The sequence below is a fragment of the Aulostomus chinensis genome, chromosome 8, assembly GCF_037954235.1.
Source record: "Aulostomus chinensis isolate RoL2024-O1b breed Wild chromosome 8, RoL_Achi_v1.0, whole genome shotgun sequence".
In the NCBI taxonomy this organism is placed as follows: domain Eukaryota; kingdom Metazoa; phylum Chordata; class Actinopteri; order Syngnathiformes; family Aulostomidae; genus Aulostomus; species Aulostomus chinensis.
The window spans coordinates 29,494,365-29,518,080 of record NC_141327.1 but is presented as its reverse complement, the minus strand read 5'-3'; the positions used below and the strand labels follow the sequence as shown (position 1 = coordinate 29,518,080).

Genomic DNA, 23,716 nt, shown 5'->3' with positions numbered 1-23,716 from the left:
GGAAGCGGTGCAGGGGAGGGGAGAGGTAGGCAGCTGGTCAGTGGAGGAGCGCGAGAGAGAGGGAGAGAGAGAAGAGGGGTGGGATGGAGGGATGCGTGGAAGCTGAGAAGGCTGAGAAAAGACAAATATACAAAGGTGGCGATGAAGGTTTGAGGTGAATTAATTGTATTTAACTTTTTCTCCTTTTTGGCGCCGGCCTCCAGAGACGACGGGACCAGGGAACAGCAGACAGGCGGGGCCACCAGGGACCAGATCAGAGGGACCGGCAGCTGACCCACCAGAGGCTGTTGCCGTGGAAACCACAGACATGCCAGCAGTAGATGGCGCCAGAGTGCTGCGTCCAGTTGCTAGTGCCACCTGTGCTAGCAAGGACCAGCTGTTTGAGTTCAAAGGTCATGACCCACAGAGCTCATGAGGGAAGCTGGCGTTAACCACAAACGTCCACCGAACCGGGAAGGTTTTGGTGGTCAGAGGTCAAGGTCACTGAGAAGGGCACAAGCCCACACTGAGATGTGGTATTTCTACTTCTTGCAGTACTACAACAACGCCGAGCTGCTCGCCACTTGGCCTGCATCTGTTGACCTTCCGTGATTTTCATTTCAAACACACATCGACTTTCTGGTTGATATTTACTCTAAAGAGGAAGCTAGAAGGTCACAGAGTTCCGAGAGTTTCTTTTTCAAAATCCCAACTTGACATCAAACGTTTCGATCCGGAGACGCTGTTTCCTGTCAGAACGACAAAAAAAGTGAGGCGACCGTTTAACTTCTTTATTTTTGCTTTTGAGCTTTTTTTTCTCGATGGAAGAATGACCTGCACCTTGTAGTTTTTTTTTTTAAATATTTGCTCAGTTGTCACTTTAAAAGTTCAAATATGGACTTTTATCTTTGTAGTTTTGTTGAAAACACAGAAGATTACGAAGTCTGAGGAGGAAGGAAGCAGGTGGAAGGTTCTGCTGTGGTTTGCTGTTTCTGCCTGCCATAAATGAAGAGTGTGAGAGGTCAGAGTGCTGGGGGTGAGGGAGGGGTGAGGGGGTGGGGGAGGGGGGGCTGTGGTAGGATAAACATGGGGGGGGGGGGATTCATGAGTCCACGGACGTTGGTCCTGCCATTTTCTAGTAAAGCTAAAACTATAAATGTTTTATTTTGAAATACCTGGCAGGAAGTTGGATCTTGACACCGTCAGACGGGGGCAGAGCGCGAGGCGACCGCCTCAGAGCTTCACCCGACTGCTGAAGCGTCACCTTTTTCATTCTGTTTTTTCTAGAAGTTTAGAGGAACTCTTTTTCGCCCTGCAGCTCAACAGACGGCAGGTGGAAATCCGAAAAGTCCTCGGATTTATTTATTTTTTATTTTTAATTATAAATATTGAACTTTAATGATGAGTTGATTCATTAGGAACCAGGAGGAAGGAGAAGACGTGGAACCACAGACCTGAACCCGAATGATGCTACTTGTCGGGACGCCCCGCTGATGCCCCCGGAGGTCTAGAGCTCCGCGCCCGGCCATGCGCCGCAGGTGGCCGTGCCGGCGGCTGCCGCTGCTGGCCTCCACCTTCGTCATCATCCTGTTCCTGGATTTCCACTTACGCACCAACAACCTTCCCACCTTCGTGTTTCACCGCGCGGTGCCCGGTGCGCCCCCGCCCCCGCCCCCGCCCCGCATCCCCCAGGCTCCCCGCGGGGAGCCGCACGTTAACAGCAGTGGCACCGGAGGGCCCGCGGGTGGTGTTCACTCCACCGGGCCCGGGCTGAAGCTGAAGGACATCTTCATCGCCGTGAAGACGACCGGGAGGTTCCACGGGACGCGGCTGGCGCTTCTGAGGGAGACCTGGATCTCCAGGACCAAAGCGCACGTGAGTGCCACTATTCCTCCCTCCCTCCCTCCCTCCCTCTCTCTCCCTCTCTCTCTCTCTCTCTCTCTCTCTCATGTGTGTCAAATGTTCAAACGAGATTAAGATGATCTCTTGGGGGGGGGGGGGGGGTTCCGGGGGAGTTCGGTCAGCTGGTGGATCACGGCAGAGATCGTTTATGTGAAGGCACGTGGGAGACAGGCTTCACCTTTCAAAGCTCAGTGTGTGTGTGTGAGGGTGTGTGTTTGTGAGGGTGTGTGTGTGTGAGGGTGTGTGTTTGTGTGAGGGTGTGTGTTTGTGAGGGTGTGTGTGTGTGAGGGTGTGTGTTTGTGAGGGTGTGTGTGTGTGAGGGTGTGTGTTTGTGTGAGGGTGTGTGTTTGTGTGAGGGTGTGTGCTTGTGTGAGGGTGTGTGTGTGTGTGTGTGTGTGTGTGTGAGGGTGTGTGTTTGTGAGGGTGTGTGTGTGAGGGTGTGTGTTTGTGTGAGGGTGTGTGTTTGTGAGGGTGTGTGTGTGTGAGGGTGTGTGTTTGTGTGTTTGTGTGTGTGTGTGTGAGGGTGTGTGTTTGTGTGAGGGTGTGTGTTTGTGTGAGGGTGTGTGCTTGTGTGAGGGTGTGTGTGTGTGTGTGTGTGTGCCTATGTCTGTTGGTGTGTGTGTGTGAGGGTGTGTGTGTGTGCCTATGTCTGTTGGTGTGTGTGTGTGTGTGTGTGTACCTACGTGTGTTAGTGTGTTGGTGTGTGTGTGTCTATGTCTTCTGGTGTGTGTGTGTGTTGGTGTGTGTGTGCCTACGTGTGTTGGTGTTTGTGTGTGTCTGTGTGTCTGTCTGTGTGTCTGTCTGTGTGTCTGTCTTTTGGTGTGTGTGCCTACGTGTGTTGTGTGTGTGTGTGTGCCTACGTGTGTTGGTGTGTGTGTGTTGGTGTGTGTGTGCCAATGTCTGTTGGTGTGTGTGTGTCTGTCTGTGTGTCTATGTCTTTTGGTGTGTGTGTGTTGGTGTGTGTGTGCCTACGTGTGTTGGTGTGTGTGTGCCTGCGTGTGTTGGAGTGTGTGTAATGGTCTCAATGATTCGGGGGTCCACCTCCATGTTGTCATGTGTGAAGTTTGGAATCAGGTGACAGGAAAAAAATTCCTTCAATATCACAAAATAATGTTTGTTTGTTTGTTGTTTCTCCAACTTGAGGTGATTTTTCTTCGTTGAAAACAGATTAAAGTGTAAATCCGCAGGTGTTCAAACATCTTCGACCGTTGTCTCCAGGTTCGTTCCTCAGACCGGGTCGCGACTCTTCTTCTACATGGCGACCGTTGTGCGTAGCATCGCCTGTAGCGCCATCTCCTGACGACGTGCTTCATGCTAGTACCTGTAAACACGCTTGATGGTCGATGGCCTTTTTTCACGAGGAAACTGAAACGCCGTCTCGATCGTGAGACAGCGATTTTACTGTCAAAACTCTGAATCCATTCAGAAAGAATTATTGCTCATTTCACTAGAAACTCAAGTCGCCTCGTTGAAGCGGCGCCGCAGCCACGACAGGATTGAGAGTTTTTAACCAAGAACGCAAGTATTTTCTCAGGTACTTTCTACTGTCTGATACTTGTACTTTGTGTCATTTGAGATTGCTTTCCTGTCATTGGAGAGTATTTATTATGTCTTTGTGTTGACCCTCATCCAGAATCTGTGTCTGGTATTGATTTCTGTTCTGCCGATCAAGTATTCGTGCTGTTGATGAACTCGGGCGGTGCAGCAACAGCGATTCACTTCCTGTTTAAAAGCAGGCGAAACACGCGAGGGAAACTTTTGGCCTCCTCACTTCTCGTTTTCTGTTGTGCTTTTAGACGCCGAGCAGAGGATCCCGACGCCGTCCCCTCGTTGTTCTGGCGTTTCATTAATCAACAGAATTATTTGGAGTTTTGGGGTTTAAATGAGTTTTAGACGAAAAAAAACCTCTAATTACAAACAAGGAACCTTGGAAATGAACAGCAAATTAAAACTTGAATCATCAATGAGAAGGAAGGAGGGCTTTACTGCACACAAGTGTCAGCAGCAGGACTAGAAGAACACACACACACACACACACACACACACACACACAGGAAGTTGTGCAGGCAGGTTGTCTGGGCTGAAGGGAAGCAGCCGCCATGCAGAGACTCTTAACAATACTGAAACGGAAGCTGGTCATAGAAAAGGAAGTGGAATAAAAGATTGCAGAACAGTCTGAACCTCATCTCCCCACCCTCCACCACACACACACAGACACACACACACAGACACACACACACACACACCAGCTCTGCTCCTTCAGCCTCAGTTAGCACGCGACTACCAACCAACTCCTCGAGTGCCTGCCATCAGATTATAATCTTGCTGTTTGGGATGAAGATTAAGAGAGAGATTAGAGCAGAAATTCTTCCACGGCTCATCAGAGCTCTCGTCTGAGGTTGAGTGTCCCAAGATGTGAAGAGCTGCAACAAAAGTAGTGTCCCTGAACCACAATGAAGAAGTCGGCAGGTTAGAAGTGGAAAGAGATCGATGAGCTCATCCAGGAGAGTTCAAGGTTCTGTTAGACAAGAGGCTGAAGGAGCCTCCAGAGGTCACGGAGGTCATTAAAGGTCATCAGGGGAAAGCTTTGTGGTGGTGACCTTGAAGTCACGTGACCCTGGCGTTAGCTTAGCACTGCTAACCGTTGCATTCAGGCTCCCAGCATCAACAGAGGGTTCATTAGTGAAGATTTGCTTGTCACAGATTTCTTTTTCTCTCTGCAAGAATCCCAAAATCCAAAGAAAAAAATCCACGCTGGCTTCAGGTCGCGGGACCTCGGGGTTGATTCTGACTTCAGGGTCGTCCTTCAAACCCACGCCGTCCCTGCTGCCTCCTGACCGAGCAGCCAAACCATCACTGCTCCCAATAAACCAGTACAGACGCCTGGCTGAAATGCTTCTGGTGGCCAGGAGCTCCGACCAGAGATGGATTCCCTCAGGAGAGTCGAGGCTAAACACGTGGGGCTGAAACTGCTGGAACTGCATCTGGTCCTTGTTCCTGCGGTCTAATAGAGACGTAGCGGGAGAGGCGTCGTCCCAGCGCGGCGTCGTCCCAGCGCGGCGTCGTCCCAGCGCGGCGTCGTCCCAGCGCGGCGTCGCTGCTGCCACAAATATTAACTGAGTGAATTCAACAGCTCGTGTCAGCACTCGTCAGTCGGAGTGTTCATGTCTTGCTGAGACTTGGGGTTTTATTACCTCTGGAAACGTTCTCTTATTAGAAAGACAAAAGAAAACCAGTGACATTGAATCAGAAAAACAACAACACTTCTTAATTACTGAGTAAAAATGTCCTTTGACCTTCAGATGTTTGCGTGATGCCCTCCAGCAGCTGCACAGACCTACTTGGCTAAAATCATGAAATAATTTGAAGCCTTCAATATTCCCAGCAGCCCCTGCAGGGTCCCGAACCTCACGGGAGTCCAGGTGCCACAGGTCCCTCCGTGCAGCCCAGGAGTCGGAGCTGTTGGTGGAGGATGGAGATGTACTGCAGTCCTTTTACTCTGCCGAGGACAAATCTCGTTTAACACTGCGAGGAACCAGCAGAGTTACGCCGGAGCGTCTGACCTCAGGGACACGTCCTCTCTAACTCATCAGTGCGGGTCGACTGATTCCAGTGGAGGAAGTTTAGTCTGAGTTACGACCAGAAGGAAGGGAACTAATGGTGATGTAGGTGGAGCTGGTTGTAATGGCGAGGGTGGCGGCGGGCGGGATCGATCCAGGTAGCTCATTACTCCTCCTGTGCTTCAGCGATGACGAGGCAGAAGAGTTGCGTCAGAGCTGCAGAGCCCCAGAGAGCAGCAGGTTCCACATACCGTTGCTTTGGTCAAAGAACCGGGGGAGCCGTGCAGTGATGTCACAGGTGACTCATCGCATCGATGGAGCGCCGCACGAGATGAGAGGAAACACCGCCATCGTTTACTGACGACCAACAAACTCTGGTTTCAGCTTTTAGCTTTGCAGTTTTGTTCCATCGGACATGAAAGAACAAAAACCTGCTCTTCCCTTTTTGAACTAACAGCTCACTGTTGTGCTTGCTAATGATGCTAATTTGCTAACACACACGCGCCGGCTCTGCTGCCCTCTGCTGGCTGATGGACGTTCAGCTCTGGATGTCAGTCAGGAGTGTATCAGAACGATCTCTTCGTTTTGAAATCGGTTCAAGATTCTGGGTTCCAGATGTACTGCAGTCATTTTAGGTTTAGGTTTAGGTTTTAGGTTCTAGTTCTAGGTTCTAGTTTTGGTTCTGGGTTTCTGAAATGGTGGTGAATAACCGAGAGACTTGAGTCCTTCATGGTGTTTGATGTGTTCCTCTGGGGAAACCTGCATGTGGTTCCAGTTCTTTTTTCAGATTCAGGAGGATTTAGAAGCAGTAGTTTGTTCGGGGTTATCAGTTTTCTGTTCAATGCTTTTCATGGTTTGTTGTTTTACCGTTTGAACGTCACTGGACACAGAAAATTAACAATGACGAGAATAATCAGGTTTCTTTGTTGGCATTGGACATTTCTGTACAATGACATGTAGCTGGACTCGGTCCGCCTCTCACAGCGTAAAGAGAACAAGAGCAGCAAATAACTGAGAGGATAGAACAGGAATAAAGGAGAGTGCAGTGATGCTGTAGGCTTGTGAACAGATAAGAATAGAAGAGAATAGAATCATAGAAAATAGACTAAATAAAGAGTTCAGCACTTCAGTATTTCCTACAATGGACAAACAAGGACATAACAAATAATTCACGTTCAGCTCAAGTTGGTGAAGTAGAAACGTTCCTGCCAGCAGGTTGATCTGCAAACAAAGGTGGTTGTGCTTTCTGCCGTTACACCACCAGAGAGCAGTGTTGCCCCACCTTTCACTCAGCGTGACTAAGACTGTTGGCAGGGTGTGAGTGTGTGTGAGAGAGTGAGAGTGTGTGTGTGTGTGTGTGTCTGTGTGGTTTCAAACTTATTTGACTCATTAATCTGCCAAAGAACAAATTGGTTCAACCTTATGCTGCTTAGACCACCTCAGTGTGTGTGTGTGTGTGTGTGTGTGTGTGTGTGTGTGTTTTCTGAATCTAGTGGCAGTAACAGTTTTTTCCTCTTCTCACTCACAGTGGGGAATCTTGTTTTTGTCACATCAAATTTGCTCCATTCAAAACAATATCGATTGCGTGCGTGCGTGCGTGCGTGTGTGTGTGTGTGCAGGTACCTCACAGACATTGGCTTGCAGCAGATGATGACACGTGTAAACAACCTGTGCGTCTGAACGGGTCTCATTCTTGGTGTTTCTCTGTTGTGTCTTGGTCCAGACTTTCATCTTCACAGACGAGGAGGATGAGGAGCTCAGCTCTGAAGGTACGAGGTCGCCGCGGTGCAGCTGACGGTCTTTGCCTGTTCCATCCTCAGGTGTTGTGGGTCGTTGGTGTTTGTTGTGTGTTGTCGTCTGTGCAGCATCTGACGTCACGGGGGGGGGGGGGCGTTCTTTCTTGGATTCGGTGTCTCTTAAATTCATCAACAAATTCAGTCAATTTATCAATCCATCAATTACTATGAAACATCTGGCATCAACTGGGTAGGCGTGTCTGACCCCCCCCCCCAGCTGCTTTGAGTGCTCCTTCAATTTGATTTTTTTCTTTTTTCTCTCTGTCTCCACTCTTGTGCTCTCCTGTCTTCCTTCTCCCAGCTCGCTCTCCTCTCACTGTGTCCTCCATCCTTCCATCAGGATGCCTGACAACAAGATGACACAACAATCATGACACAACACGGATGAATAAAACACACTTCCTCTTTCTCCTGCGTGTGTGTGCGTGCAGGTTATAACCTGGTGGTGACAGGCTGCCAGTCAGACCACAGCCAGCAGGCTCTGTCCTGCAAGATGTCGGCAGAGTACGACGGCTTCATGGCCTCGGACATGAGGTGAGACCGTTGAAACCCTCCCGCCCTCCCCCTCACACTGGATTTGAAGATGGAATTAAGATTACACTCTTAAATGATCACAGCGGGGAAAAGTGGAGGTGGGAGCCCCAGCAGAAGTCCGTCGACAGTCTCACGTGCAACGGTCACGCGCCGTCTGAACCTTTCGAGTGAATGCATGTTCCTGTCCTCCTGAACGCAGGATGTCCTCTGATTCAGGCAGAAATCCACGGTGATTTCTGGCAGTCATGTGACATTTGTCTGAGCGAGTAAAGGGACGACGTTTGATGACAAAGAGGAGGCTACAGTTTTTAAGATAAAATGGCGTCTCAGTCAAGACTCCTTTGGTCCAAAAGAAAACCGCCGCACTTCCGTGTGCAGGAAGCCGAGCCAGCGAACGCAGCAACGTGTGCTGCATTTGCTACACCAGGAAGCTCAGAAGCACCAACTAGTGTTTCAGTCGTGTAACTGCAGCGCCGCTCAGCCGGACCACCCAAGAAGATCACGCGGAAACTGATCTCAGAGGAGTTTGCAAGCCGGACCAGCGTCATGATGCATGTTGGGAAAAAATGTTGCAAAACCTGCAGCTGGACTTTAAAGTGGACAACACACGTCAATCATGTGACTAAGATCAGAAAAATCCCCGCGTCTTCCTCTGATTATTGCTTACGTCGTCCATAAAAGTTAGGTCAGTTTACACGGCGGCGTCTCCCTCAGCGCTCCATCTTCATCAAGTTACGATTGGATATCGGGAGGAAAAGTGGGCAGACAGACTTGAGACAGTTGTTGGAAAACTTTCTCCGCACCTCATTTCTTCTCCTCATCCTTGACTTCGACTGATTTAATTCATTCAATTAGTGTCTCAGCTTAAAAAATCCTTTCACCCTCTTAGGAAAGTGTAAAATCCCAGCCAGGCCTCTCCGCACACACACACACACACACACACACACACACACACACACACACACACACACACTCACATCTGTGCTGCAATTTCCACGAGCGGGATTCCAAAGACGGCTGTTCCCTCCGCTGGCTGACTCCCGTTTCCCCAGACGGAACGAATCAGGATGAGTTGCTGTTAAATGTCACAAGTCATTGTGTGAACGTGGCTGTCATGAAAATGGAGGCTTGCCTGCGTCAGCCATTCAGGAGGCACTTCCTGCTGGCTTAACTGTGCTCGTCCTTGAGAAGAAGCCAAATGCCACAACAGCTCCTGTCTGCAGCTCTCAGCCGGATCGACGCTGTCGTCTGTTCATTTGACCTCAGCTTAACCAGTTTACTCCACCGGCTTGAATACTAGTCAGAGCTCAAAGTCCATGTCAAGTCAAAGTCAGAGTGATTCCTGTACTTCGCCCTGTCTTTGGAGTCTCCAGGCCCTGAGTGATGGGAGGAGTTCTCCACCGCTGCTCCAGGCTGCTGGGTCTCTCATCACAGACTCGTGGATAACGTGTTGTTGATATTTGGTCATAGTTTTTAATTCTCGAGAAACACAATAAAGCCTAACAGCTTGTCTTTGGTGTGTGTGTGTGTGTGTGTGAGAGAGAGAGAGAGAGGCTGGCGCTGCTGTCGTCTTGTAAAAAGACGGCAGAGAAAATGAGTGTTTCTGTTCGATTGCGAGCTCCACTCCTAGCCCGGTCGTCGCGGGTGTGGCTGCTGGAGCGAAGCTGTTTCAATGTCGTTGACCGAACTTCACTTTGGTACCAGAACTTCCAAGCTGTGGTAACGGCGGCGTGTTTGGTTTGGATTGAAGCTCCGACATGGCGTCCCGTCATTAAACTGGTAGCAGAAATCAAGCAGCTTGATCAGTCACACGGCGACGAAGAGAAATGACTTCCGAGGGGAGGACAGGAGGAGACGCCAGCACTCCAGTTTTGGGTGTTTGTGTTTGCTGTTGAACTGAACTTTTAGAAGGAAGTTTGTTTTCAGAAGAAGAGCCTCTAACTGGGAATAACTACACCCAGGCATCCCTCCTTACTCCTCTTCTCTACTGTTGAATGGATGTTCGTCAGCATTTACATCAGACGAGCTCAGGCCGATCTGGCTACCTCTGATTAGCTCTCTGCTAACGAGTATGGATAAATGTTTTGTTTGCACGCCTCTTCAGACTTTCCAGATGTGGAGTGAATCATCCTACGGAGGTTGTGGTGTGAAATTAGAGATAAATCTGATGATACTGGTGTAAGTGGTGTTTGCTATTAGCCAGGTGGGAGAGGAAACATGGACAGTAACACAACATGAAGATATTAAAGCTTGGTTTTTGTACTCAGGTGGTTTTGTCACGTGGACGATGACAACTACGTCAACCCGGAGGCCCTCCTCTCGCTGCTCTCGGCTTTCCCCCCGGACAGCGACATCTACGTGGGCAAACCGAGCCTGGACAAGCCCATCACTGCTCACGAGCTACTGAAGGGAAATAAAACGGTAATTTAGCTTCTGCCAAATTAAAAATGTTCCCCCTGAAATTGACTTTCTGAACAGTTTTGCATCTGAAGGGGATTCATGTGTCATTAGGTAGCTTAAAACACCTGGCAAGGCCGAGCCGGGGTCAGGCTTCCAGTGTCAACAGGCTTCCAGTGTCAACAGACTTCCAGCAAATCCTAACCTGAAAGAATGAGTGATTGTGAGCTGCAAACGTCTTGTCCATCATCCCAACACAGAACTGGAAACAGGATCGACCCACGAACGGGTGTGGAACATAGAACGCTGGGGCCGGCGCCGCTTTCAGGAGACTGCAGCGTTTCTTGAATGAGCCGCACGTGCAAGTTCTTCTTTCATTTTCTTGCTGACATATGGGGCTGTCCAGGGCTCCCCGGCACCGTCTCTCCTATGCGTACTGATAGCTCTTAAAGGCAGGGTGACCCCTCTCTGGGACGTTACTGTCTCAAACTCTGATTTATCTTTTCTTGTTGTCGTGCCTCCTGAGGTTCTTTATCTCCTTCTCTTCATTTAAATTCAGTTTTCCCATCGTCTCCTTCTCTTCCTCTTCACTCTCTCCTTCTGGCTCAGAGGTTTTGCTCCTGACTGCATCTGCGGTCTCAGTTGTTGCCCAGGACTCTGGTGGAGGTGAGAGCAGTTCAGTTCTTGAAGCTTTAAAAGACACAAAAACAAACCTCATTATAAAAAAGGGTTCAGTGGAAGTCTGAACTTGCGATGAATCCTCAAAAACCACGAACCCTCGGATCCCACGTGCAAGCCTCTTTCCTTTGTGTGCTCGCCGGCCCTCACATCCCTCCATCATCCCTCCATCATCCCTCCATCCATGCATCCCTCCTCACCCTCGGTCGCTCAGTTGTATTTTACTCCGTCAGTTCCTCCTTTCTTTGCTTTTTCAATCAGGCTTTGACAGTTTTATCCCGTTGTTGATTCTTTGTTTTGTACCTTTAGCACAAATAAATTCCAGTTCCTCGCTGTGGTGCCGTCTGTCTTCTGCACTCGGGTTCCAAACTCTCTTTGACACGTAGCTTGTTTTCGTCGGCTGCGTCTCCAACTTCTCTGGCGGTGGTTCTCTGAAGGGCAGCCCCGATGATGTGAGGAACAAAGCTCAGGTCTTTTCCTATTGGTTTTATGTTGGAATGCAGCCCAGTCAGCTGAACCGCTCACATTCAGATCCATACTTCCCGTGCTTTCATACCTGCTGCCGGTGACGGGATGCGGTGGGGCGATGCGATGAGGACCGTGAAGGTGCAGGAAGCTCTGCGGCTTTTGTTCCCGTGGGACGGGTTTTCAGATTGAAGAGGATCAATGAGTGATTAGTGCCTTGTTGGGGAATCGATTTGTGGTAACACACACACACAATGAGAAAGACTCCCTTGGGGAAGGTGGTTGTCGAACCGCAGGTGGTCGATAGGTGTCTGTGTCCCTGAGTTCACGTGCTCACTACAATTAATGCTCCTTTTGAGTTCGAGTGCACCGTGATTCCAGCGGCCGCGATGAATGTCGCCGCCTTCCTGCATTTGCAGTTTTCTGAGATGACGCTCTCCATCTCCCTTGTGCTCCCCTCCGCTCCCTGATTGCACCATTTACACTGAAAAATAGATCTTTATTTATCCTTCCTTCCCTTTGTTCCCGTTCTCCAATGCGTAGCCCTCGCTCACGTCTGTCTTTCCCTCTCATTTCTCGTCGTTTTCCCTCCTTTGCTGAAGTCGGGAAACAAAATAAATGTCAGGCTCCCCTCTGTCTCCTCCTCTTCTGTTCTTACATCTCAGTGTCTATCTTTTTCGATTTTCTGTCACTGATGTGAGGCTTGAGAAGGACGACAAGAGAGGAAAGGAAGCGAGAGAGAGAAAGAGAAAACAATAACAAAAGACCGACTTTTAAAAGGAAAAAAGAGGAGATGAAAGATCATGATTGGGGAGGAATGGCTTAGGAACAAGAAAGGACTTAAAAACCCCTCAGGGGATTAAATGGTAGTTAACAGGAAGGTGATGGGGAGACGAACAGCCCAGATGAGATGAGGGATGACAAAAATGTCGGGAGGATGGAAATGAACGAGAGAAAGAGAGAGCATTAGAGGAGCTGGCAAGGGAAAGAGACAGGAGGGACGCAATGACAGGAAACGTACGAGGAAGCTCGGAGAGCACGTGGGGCCTGTCCACGGGGTTGGAAACGTAGGGACGGAAAAATGAAAATGAGAGAAAAGCACAATTACTGGGAAGTTCAGGGAGGACAAATGGAAGAGAGTGGAGAGGGAGAGAAGAGAGTCACCGCACCAGAAAGCTCAAATGAAAGATGTGGCGCCCCGAACATCCTGGCACGTTCCGTAAAAGCGTGTTTCATGAATTGTGACACACAAACAGCAGCAGGAAGATATTTCCACTATTAAAATATCCTCTCAGCTGTTTACACTGCGGGATGAGAGCACACAGACCCGCTGGAGACCTGAGTGAGCAGATGATATTTATGATGGTAGTCTCTCTACATGACGAGCGTCGGGGAGAATGACCAGTTTGAAGAATATTCCTAATATCAATGTTTATGGATTTTTTATATTTGTGCATAAAGATTTTGTGTCCTCCATATTTCACGGATTCTTTGTGGATTTGCTTGGTTTTATTCCCCGGTGAGTCATTCTACCTTGGACGCGTCTCTGCCTCTGCAGCTGCAGGAGAGTTACACAACGCAGGAGCTGACAAACACACACTGAACAAACCCTGCAGCTCAGAGACGGGAGAATCTCACCCCTGGGGTGTTGGAGGAGGAGTCGGAGAGTTTGATGTTGATAGCTCACCTGCGCACTCTCGTGTTCTCTCAGAGGGAAGTTCGTTTCTGGTTCGCAACAGGAGGAGCCGGGTTCTGTCTGAGCCGACGCCTGGCCGAGAAGATGGCGCCCTGGGCCAGGTACGTAGCACAACGCCGGAACTCCGAGGAAAGTCCAAGAACAAATCTACTTGTGTATTTTGCATTCATCTCACCTGAGAAGTGCAGGTTCCCGCCTCTCAACCCAGGTTTGATTAGATTTTCCTTCAGGCGCCACTGTTCTGGAGGTTTGAGCTCATGAACTGCAAATTGCACTGTGTTGCAATTGTTTCTTAAATATACCCTGAATTTTTAGATGTTTTTTTGTCCTCCAGGCGAGTGCAGGGACAGACTCCTCGCACGGCCGTGGATCTGAAACCATCCAGTCAATATGTAAATGACATTAACTATGTTGTAGATGTTTGGTGTGCAGGTGTAAAAACACACTTCAGTGACCAAAAAATACACCAACACAGACTTCAGGAGAAACAATGTGCAAAAGTGTTGTTCGCTATGTTGTTCTGAGCAGCCAAGCATGTGGTGCCAGAGGAGGCGGCCTCAAAGATTCAAAGACTGTCGTCATAATTGTTCCTGAGTGCTTGAGGACGGGCATGCAATCGAAAAATGAATGAATGCTAAATCGTTCATATGAGCAAAGGGCCAGTTGCCCCCCCGTCTGTAAGACTAAACTGAGGGGTGGAAAAATCCTGATGTGTTTGGTAACAAAATTGTTCTTTATAACAATTGATGGATGAAGTCGAACGCTGAGAAGTCTTGAAAAGCTCTGGCAAGTTTTAACAGTCAAGAAAGGACAGTGTGTTCATTCAGGGTGTGTTTGTGTGTGTGTGTGTGTGTGTGTGTGTGTGTGTGTGTGTGTGTGTGTGTGTGTACATACGCACGCAGTGGCTCCCGCTTTGAGCAAACGTCGGCTACAATCCGTCTCCCTGACGACTGCACAGTGGGCTTCATTGTGGAGAAGAGGCTGGGAATCTCGATGGTCCACTGTCATTTATTTCACTCTCACCTGGAGAACCTGCTGCTGATCAGACACAGACTCATACCACACCAGGTGGGAACACACACACACACACACACACACACACACACACACACACACACACACACACGCACACACGCAAGAACAAAGACAGGAGGAGGATCTCTATTTTTGGAGATTATGGATGTTTCCACAGGAATCAACTGACTCCAGCTGGCTCTCACATGTACAGACAGCGACGTGTAAATGAGGGTAACTGACAAGAGGCCAAACATAACTTGACTCCATATCATGAAACATGAGACTAAAGATGGAATAAAACAAACAACCCCATGTGGGGCAGGTTGTGGTGCACAGGTGGGAGGAGGAACCATCCAATATAGCGTCAGTTTCAACGGTGAACAACTCCCATTGGTCCTCACCAAAATGGCCGACAGCTTTCTGCTTTGGTTTGTGCCTCCTTTCCTGCAGGTGACTCTGAGTTATGGAATATTTGAGAACAAGATGAACAGCATCGAGGTGAAAGGACGCTTCTCCAGAGAGCAGGATCCCTCCAGGTCAGTAGGAACAAGCACTCACTGGGTTCCGTGTCTAAGGGAGATCTGGTCTAGAGCACATCGAGTCCATGTGCGTACGACACAAAGCACATACTAGTGTGGGAGTTACGTTCTAGGACTGCGGCATGTCATGTGACCCATCAGGATCCTGGTGGAGCAGATGCGTCCATGCTTCAACGCTCAGACATTCCCAGCGCTGGTTTTTGCCTGGACCAGAAGACGCAGCAGTCCTGCAGCTCTGGCTCATTCTGTTCTGAGTTCCGTCAGAGATGAAGGCTGTTCCATGAGACGTGTTTGTCTGTCCCAGTCTTCCCACGTCGCCCTGTAGGAACGTAGCTCGGTAAACACTCGGCCGCCAGCTCTTTCCATTTGTTCCGGTCAGGATTGTTGGAGCCGTAAAGGAGCAAGTCAGCTGTTCCCTGAACCTCACCGTGTCGGTTTGGCTTCCAGACTTCATCGTGTCTTTTTGTGGAAGAACATAAATAGTAAAAAAAAAAAATCCCATCCAAAACCATAAAGGCACGAGAGAAATAAGTTGGAAACTTTATAATTGACCAGGTTTAGAAATGCAACTCTCATTCACAGGACCTCAGCTGCTCTTGGGTTCCCAGTGGTCCAGTCTTGGTTTCTGCTGAATAAAACACCATAGGACTGAATATTCCTAATTTACTCCTCAGGGACGGAGCACATTAATCAACACGTCAGTCACTGTCATTGTGCCAAGCTTAGTTAGACCAGCTAATTTTTTTATCCACAGTCCTTGAGCAGGTTAGCAAATGAAAGACGGTGTCATCAGCACAGGACGTGGACTGATGACACCCATCCAGAGAACGCGGTCTAACAGCCTTGTCTGACAGGGTTTGACCAGATCAGATCTGCTTGATGACGTGTTCTTGTAATACTGCCAAGTGTTCAAGCTGGACCTGCTCGATATGTGAGGAGCTGCCACGATTGGTTGCTGCAAATCAGAACATCGCTGGCATGAACTTGCAACATCAGCTTGGGAACTAGCTAGCTAGTTAGCTAGATTGGGACCATGCATTAGCAGTCCTGTTCAGCTCTTTCTCTGAATAGTTCTTTATGCATTTGTTGTACATTTTTACAGGTTAACTAGGTTTCTGTTCAGATACAAGCCAGCCAGAGTTTTCCCAACTGAAGCAGAATGGTCGCCACAAACAGCCTAATTGGACCTAATGGAGTAGGCAGGTACCACCGCAAATGCTAACTGCTAAGCCTAACCCTAAAAAAACGAAACAAAAGAAGTTATTTCCATCTTTTCCTGCGTTCATTGTTTGCAAACTGACCTTCACCGGTCGTTTGAGGGCTTCTCAACACAGCGCGATGGGCTAATATTAGCCGCGCGGCGAAATGAAAGCTCCGTGGAGGCTGCGATCCAGCTAGCTTGGCTAACACTCCTAAGACCCAACAAAGTAGCCTTGCTAGCAGCGAACAATGAGAGCACCCTTGACGTTGCAGTAGTTGATGGAGCGGATGTGATGCTGAGGTAGCCTCTGAACTGTTTTACTGCATATGGAGCGGAAATACTGACATTTTTACCTGCCAGAAAACTTACAGCAGGTTGCTTGTGACTGTGAAAGCTCATTTACCCCCAAACACTACGAAATAATACCAAGTGGTCTACTTACTGACTTACTACTACGACTTCTACTACAACAACTACTACTACTAATAATAATAATAAGGAAAAAGTTCTAGTATTGGCAGATATTCGATTTCAATATATATAACTAAACTTTTGAAACATTAAATTCAAGGACAGAAAGTGAAGTTTGAGAGGTAAAAGGCAGCGATGTTTAAATTGAGACGTCTTTGGTGTTCGTAAATCCTTTAAAGCCGAGCCAACATCATGATTCACGACAGGTGCAGCCCTGTTGATGAGGATGACGACAGCAGATCAGAGCCACATCCTCTCAAGGACAAAAAAAAAACATGCTAAATTTATTCAAATCTGTTCAATAATTCCATGCAAAATATTATTCACTTGCTCTTTTTGTCCTTTCCACAAAAATGACAGGCGATTCAATAAATAAGATGTTTTTGAAATTACCCGCTGACCACACAAAGGACCAAAAAAAATTCCTTGCCAGAGGGAGAAACTCTCAAATGAGTCTTTCGGTAGTTTTTTGTTGATCTTTTAGTCCGGTGTCACATCATTAGGTACAGCTGCTGGACTATTTTTAGCCTCTGTTGTGTCCTCTGCGTTTGCAGCAGCAGATCATCAGTATCAGGGCTGTCGCAGCCTGGCTGCAGTTAGAGGACGACACAAAGTCACCGATAACTCCATGTCCATTTCAACACGCCGCAGACATACAAACACTGCAGTTGATTCTGCAGCACACGCACGCACACACACAGAGCCACGCCATTATTGGTGTCTGGATGGTCCCGTTGCTTCTGTCCAGGCTGCAGAGATCAGATGGATCTGAACACGCGCTAAATAATAAATGAATCCAATCTCTCCTGGAGTCAAAGCTTCATTAGCTGCTTCAGCTTCAGACATCTGAGCGTCCTCTGAATCATAAATGCATGCACCGAGTCAAGGAGGTCATGTGATCGCCAGCCTGTTTGTTTGTCTCTCTCTAAAAACCTTGAAAAAAAAAAAGAAGAGAGAGATTTGGATGGATTTTGGTGGAAGGACGGGTCATATTACCGGCCAGCGGTCTGGATCAGACTGATCTGGATGATCCTGTGTTGATTCATACTCTGTAACCGTGTCGCCTCAGGTAGTACTTAGGGAGTGCTTCCTAGTAGTACCATGTCTCACCATGTTTTTCTCAGATGATCCTCTTACCCACGCGGTGGTTAAAATGCAGCTCAGCCTGCATTTCTCTGTCTGAACCTGCTCAACTTCTGTCTCTGTTTATTGTAGCCACACAAACAGCAATGTTTTGACTGGTGTAGAATGGCTGCCTCATTACTTTGCTGCTCAATGGCTTTTTTTTTTTTGTGGCATTTATACGTACCTCCTGGGTGAAAAAATATAGATTTCTTTTCATTTCCATCAGTGATTCAACACATTCTCTGTAAAACGAAACAGAAAAAAACTCCTGCAGTTTCCCAGCTGTCAGCGCTGAACTCATCATGTGACCCTGGATGTTTGTCTTCCTCAGGTTTAAGACCGTCCACTGCATGCTGTACCCTTTCACGAGCTGGTGTCCTTGAGCTCCTCACAGAAGATGGAACATTACTCCAAAAAACCTCCTGACCCTGCAGGATGATATACTTTCTCTGAAGGCCTTAACTGTGTGTCAAAATTCAAAGGAGAAGTACTTGGATTCAGCTCGATGGAGCCGTGTAGAGATGCAGACACGAGAACATTCGCTCAGTTTGTCTCCTGCTTCAAAGTTTCCTCCGAGAAAAAAACAACTTAAATGTATCTCTTTTTGCATTTTGACATTCAACACTTGTTGACAAAAGGGAAATTAGATGGTTTAAAATCTTCACATACGTCTGTGGAGTCATGTTAAATAAATATTTTCTCCTTTAATCATCCACCCATCCATCCATCCATCATCCATCCATCCCTCCATCTTCTCCTTCTTCTACTGTTCAGGGTGGTGGGGGTGGAGCCTATCCCAGCAGCCTTCCCCCTGGACAGGTCACCAGTCCATGGCAGGGCCAACACATAGAGACAGACAACCATTGGCTCTCCCAGCCACGCCTACGGTCAGTTTAGAGTCTGGATTAACCTCACTCCTGATTCGTGATGTGAGGGAACAGCGTGTCTGCTTGGCCGTTCCATAGCCACCGTTAGCTGCACTGTTAGCGCAGCCGTGGCTTTGATTTAACTTCCTTGTAAAGAAACTTTGAAGTCATGAAGAACCGACTGTGTTCCCGGCAGCCACACGAGGCTAAGACGCCTCTGAACACCAAAGGACAGAATCGCTGCCAAGCTCGTCAGTCACAAGCTGAAGCAGAACGAGCTTTATCATCTGTTTTACTCTAAATAGGAACATAATTCACAAAATGCTGAACTGGAAGACTCGTGATGACTAGAGAGAGAAACTAGAGCGCATAAACTGTTTACCGAGCGAGTAAATCAAGTGGGCTGTTGAGTCGTGTCGTCGGAATTTCTATAGTCTGATTTGCTTTTCGCCACCAGTGGTGACTCCCATGGTTTCAGCCGCTGCTAAATGTGGTTCACTTCCTGGAGCCTGTGCAGCGTCCATCTTTCATATATACCCCCTCCCACCATCTGACTGCAGATTTCACCCATGGGTGAATCTCATCAAACCAGACAGACCAGGTCCAGGATGAGAATACAAATCTCACTTACAACATGCACGCAATCAAATGTTGGTTTAGCAGGAGCAGGCAGAGGCCATGTTCCCGGTACCTGCAGAGAGATGACACGGCGCTGCCGGAGGGGCTTGTTTGCCGTGAATGGAGATGTGATGAATACAGATATGCTGCTGAACGCCTCTGGAGCTGACCTTGTGCAGAGTGGATGGAGAGTGGTTGGGATTGTGCAGGTATGACTGTGTGCCCCTGTGGAGTAAATAACACTCTACATGCAAGTGTTAGAATGCAGAACGAATATCTCAGTGTTGCGGCTGCAGCACAGAACCTTTCACTGTTCTTTTTTCTAAATGTGTCTGATTTAATAAATGGGAGGCCAGTTTTTAAAAGATAAAGCTTGGATTTAAGTGTTGTTGTGGGGACCATCAGCCTGAGAAGGATGTTTTCATCCTACAAAGTTTACAGGCAAATATGGATGAGTTCTGTCTGAGCGTCACTGGGAAATCTAATGAGGTGGATTTTGAACGTGGGACTCCTGAATAATTGTAGCAGTAAAAGTTTTCCTTTTCATTTTGGGTTTTCTGAAACAAAACTGAGTTTCCATACTTTTAAGTGTGTGTGATGAATGTCTGTAACGTCTGTCACATCAGTGCAGCAAGACCCCCAGCCTGCTGGGGCCAATCCCACGCTCCATTGGCCCCTCATTGGGGAACAAAACCCTGCGATACTGAACTCCGTCATGTGGGGCCAGGACTCATTCCCTGCTTTGAGTGAGGAATCCAGCAGTTTCCTGCTGAGGGCCACAGCTTCAGATTTAGAGGTGCTGATCCTCATCTCAGCTGTTTCACACTTCGCTGCAAACCGATCCAGTGAGAACTGGGGGGCTCAGTGAGGTCCGGTAAAATCATACCGACGAGTATAGCCCCCTAATAGAGGGCTGCAGTGGGAGCAGGATCCCTCGAGTCCCCGAAGGACCCGTGGGTGGTCCTAATCAAGCGGCAGGCTGGACCGGGTCTGCAGGTCCCGGTAATGAAACGCTACAGACGGCATCAACAAACACAGTTGAAAGGAAGATTAAAGTGTCTGTGGGCTGCTGAGCAGGTTTCTGACCTTTGGAGTCACCAAGATGTGATGCCAGAGGGAGGAAAGTCTTGTGAGTACTTGACAGGTAAAATACTTTTGCAAAATACTTGTTTTCCCTGCAGCACAGAGAAAGTATACTAACTCGGTGGGTATAAATGTGCAGGTGTGAATGGTCACGTAACCCGTGGGTGCAGCTGCTGCAGCTCTTTGGGCGCTGACGGTTGTTTTCTCGCCAGCAGGACAGAAGCAGTCTTGTTCAGAGACTCAGGTTCTGTTATAACGAACTCGTCAGTTCCAGGTCTGTTTTGCACGCCTGCTCCATAAAGCACAGCGAGAAACTTTACACTCACCATCAGGTAGATGTTAGCAGTGCAGCTAACGGTAAACCGATGCAGGGTTTGAGGGAGAATCTTCACGAACACACACTCACATTTATGCAGAACATTCAAGGAGGTAAAACTGCATCTGTAAGGAAGTACAGAGAGAGAGAATGGGGGGGGACTGTTGCACCTCTGATCTGGCAGCTGCGGCGGTAACAGAACCAAACCAGCGGGCCGTCTGTTGCAGAACGCCAAAACAACCCTGATTTACTCGCTGAAGTTTTCTTAAGTCAAGATTGTTTTCAGTGTTTTTGTAACCGCTGATAAAATAAGAGTGCACTGCAACTTTAAGTGAAGTCTGGTTTTAATTTACCTGATTACAAACCACATGAGTAAATATACACAACCGCCAATTATATTTGTGTATGCATTGGAACATGATCAGTTCAGACTTAATGCAATTACAACTCCCAGCAAACACATGTAGGCCATATGAGCAGCTACGTGTTTCTGCTCGACTCTCATTAAAGTGTCACACAACGGTGGCTTGTTTGTTAATAAAAAGTTAAATCCTCTTGAGGTTGGAGACAAGTTTCCCGGCGAAGGACACGTGACGTGTTCAGGTAGTCGGGTTAGCGGCGGTGTGGAGGCAGAACTCCAGCGCGGAGGCAGGCAGATGACGAAGAGATCAGAGATCTAATTATCAAAGCAACAAAAGAAAAAAAAGGCGAATTTACCAAACGGAAGAACTCAACCGAAGAGAGTAAAAAACACCGGTCAAACTCTTACAGGCAGAAACAGAAAATCAAACTCTCACTCGCTGAATTGTTTCTTAAATTAAATTCTGTGTAATTCCTGCTTTGTTTGTAATACGACAGGCTTCTCATTTTTTAAAATTATTTTGTCCACTCTATTTTCTACTGTGACACATTTTATCATATTTTTGTTTCGAATTTCTTTTTTGTATACTTCATATTCTTTTTGGTAACGCGAGCGACTGAATTAACCTTTTTGGAGCAGATTAAATCTGCAGGAACGAGCGTTCTGCTTGTTTGTCACCCAGTCCTGGTATGAACCGAACAAAGATGGATGCTTCGAGCCAGAATGAAAGTAAAGGCTGATAGCAGCTGACATTAATCTCAGCACCACTCGTCTGATTACAACAACTGTAGTAGTAGTTTGTAATGTCCATATATGATTTATGGCTATTAATCTCGCTGAAGGAGCACGGCACCTTCTAATGACTGAGGAACCTCTCCTGCGTACACGCATGCAGCCAGAGAACGCGGCTCGTCCAAGCTAGGGAACGGTATGCTCTTGCATCCTCCACCCAGCTGCTCGTCTGTGTCCCTTGTACAGTAGATTTATGACCTCGGCTGTCCATAGACAGACTGAACACGGTGGCGGAGGAGCAGGTCAATAGCAGGCAGAGCGTTAGAGCTGTCAGAGGAAAACCCTCTCTCATCCCCCTGTCCATCACATGAAGTCAAGGGGCCTTGCAGAGGATAGCTGGAGGGGGCGGGAGGCAGCGGGGGAGCAAGAAACAACGACGCACAGGAGGTAAATGAGCTCGAGTCTTTCCATTAATTCTGGAGCCATGACTCTCTCTCACACACACACACACACACACACACACACACACACACACACACACACACACACACACACACACACAGGTTTGCGTAGCTATCCTTATTAGGACATTCCATTGATTTCCATTCATGTGAATATCCTAACCCAAGCCCTACTCTTAATCCTAATCCGAACCAATTGATGCCGAACCTCAACCTCAAACTAACTGCAGGTTCCACCTTCACTCTACCTTTGACCAGGTGTTCATGAATGAAGTTCAGCTGTACTAGGACCGGTCGTTGGTCCCCATGAGGTCGAGGGGTCCTGATAAGGTTGGTGTTTATATCAGAAAAGGTCTCCAAAAGATAACAAAAACAAGTATACACACACACACACACACACACACAAAACAATCAGTACAAAATGGTGGTATTTGCAAAAATTGGCGAGGATTAAATTAAAATATAGTAATAAAAATATAACTGTCGTAAAAAATATTTTTCCAGAATAAATTAAACTGGCAGGAAAAAAGGTAAATAAGGTAAAAAGGTAAAGGTGGAAATGGGCGTGGCCTCCATCAGTGGTTTTGCATCACCTGTCCTAATGATTCACAAAATGTGAGACAAAACATCAAAGAAGTTAACCACATCGCGATGCTGTGGGTTCCATGTTTGCACCTATTTACCGATTTCTATTACAAATTTTAAGAAGTTAAAGAGATCCACAAAATCCCTGAAACGTGATGATAAAAAAGGAAAAGTGAATATGGCAAATCGCGTTGAACTCGTTTATGTAACACAAAAGAGGGAAAAGAAGAAGATAAAGAGCGCTGATTCGATCTCGTGTGCAGCTCACACAGCTGTGGGTTAGCGGGGAGGGCAACAATTAACAGTCCACGACTCTGTAGGCAACACACACACACACACACACACACACACGCTTTGCCTCATCAAAACATGAAGACGAGGCTTGGAGGAAGGAAGGCAATGCTGCGATGTAGGAGGAGATCAAACGATAGAACGCTGCTGTGCCCCAGTTCAGCGCCGGGAAGCTTTTGAAGTCCGCACAGATCAAATACATCATAACGGGTCAACAGGGTGCGTCTCATTTGATGGGATCAAGTAAATGTAGCCAAGAAACCCAACCCTCTTTCCCCCAATTTGGTCAACACAAGCGATATATTCTTGGCAATCCTTTTATCACGTAAGTCGCTGTTCACTGGCGAATTATTTGATGGTGCTTTGATGTCGTTCTTTGAAGGGCGATATTTTCCGGGGGGTAGTGGCCATGCAGTCGCTGGTAAGTACTACATTAGCCTGTACAAGATGGCTTTTATTATGTAAATGAAGTTTAAAGCTTTTTCATGTGCTAAATGGGCAGAGTTACCTTTCAGATAGTTATTTGTTTCTCATGATGGAGTTTTTCTCGCCGTCCACGCGGGTTTACACACGGGTCACTCAGCAGCATCGGAGGGCTTCATTAAGCGCTCGGTAGCAGAGAGGAGTTAAATGGAACAAAGTGCAAACCACAGTGGGAAACCAGGAGTTGAAGCATGAGAGAATATATGCATGAACTGGTGTTAATGGTGTAAGCTGAGGGAGGGGCAGAGAACCAGGAGGGCTCGGACCACAGCCAGGGACTCTAAGGTGGACACGAGTGGTACCGAGACACCGGATGATGCCGGCGGTTATGGAGGCGCTCGCTCTGTAAAGATCCTCGCGTTCTCCTGCTGCTTGTGCTGACATTTGGACATAAAATGAAATCTTTCATGTGGAAAAATATACATTTTATATTTTTGTAGGTCAGCCTGGTGGAGCAGAGGTCCTCACGGTGGCCCCCCATCAAGAAGGTTGTGGGTGGAGCCCCGGCTGCAGCACGGGGTCTTTCTGGGTGAGTCTCCATGTTCTCCCTGTTCCTGCTG

The 23,716-nt window shown here is 47.8% G+C and overlaps 1 protein-coding gene across 2 annotated transcripts; it reads left to right on the top strand.

Annotated features, from left to right (window-relative positions):
- The first annotated feature begins 257 nt into the window (after positions 1 to 257).
- mfng (MFNG O-fucosylpeptide 3-beta-N-acetylglucosaminyltransferase) lies at positions 258 to 21,683 on the top strand. Of its 2 annotated transcripts, XR_015117662.1 has the most exons (10): positions 258 to 1,000; positions 1,398 to 1,854; positions 7,165 to 7,210; positions 7,669 to 7,771; positions 10,039 to 10,192; positions 13,023 to 13,108; positions 13,910 to 14,075; positions 14,475 to 14,560; positions 17,692 to 21,532; positions 21,614 to 21,637. XR_015117662.1 is itself a non-coding variant. In XM_086212334.1 (8 exons), exons 1-8 carry the CDS (start codon positions 1,507 to 1,509, stop codon positions 17,741 to 17,743), a joined length of 1,041 nt encoding a protein of 346 aa, XP_086068460.1. In that variant the 5' UTR covers positions 1,109 to 1,506; the 3' UTR covers positions 17,744 to 21,683. The 2 variants fall into 2 exon arrangements, 1 of the variants encoding a protein (XP_086068460.1); XM_086212334.1 differs by lacking the exon at positions 258 to 1,000 and having other exon boundaries at positions 1,109 to 1,854; positions 17,692 to 21,683.
- Positions 21,684 to 23,716: the final 2,033 nt, after the last annotated feature.

Coding starts and splice junctions, on each gene's coding strand:
- mfng (XM_086212334.1), top strand. CDS start 1,507: ATGCGCCGCAGGTGGCCGTGCCGGCGGCTGCCGCTGCTGGCCTCCACC. Junction 1,855..7,164: donor TCTCCAGGACCAAAGCGCAC/GTGAGTGCCACT, acceptor GTCTTGGTCCAG/ACTTTCATCTTCACAGACGA. Junction 13,109..13,909: donor AAGATGGCGCCCTGGGCCAG/GTACGTAGCACA, acceptor ATACGCACGCAG/TGGCTCCCGCTTTGAGCAAA.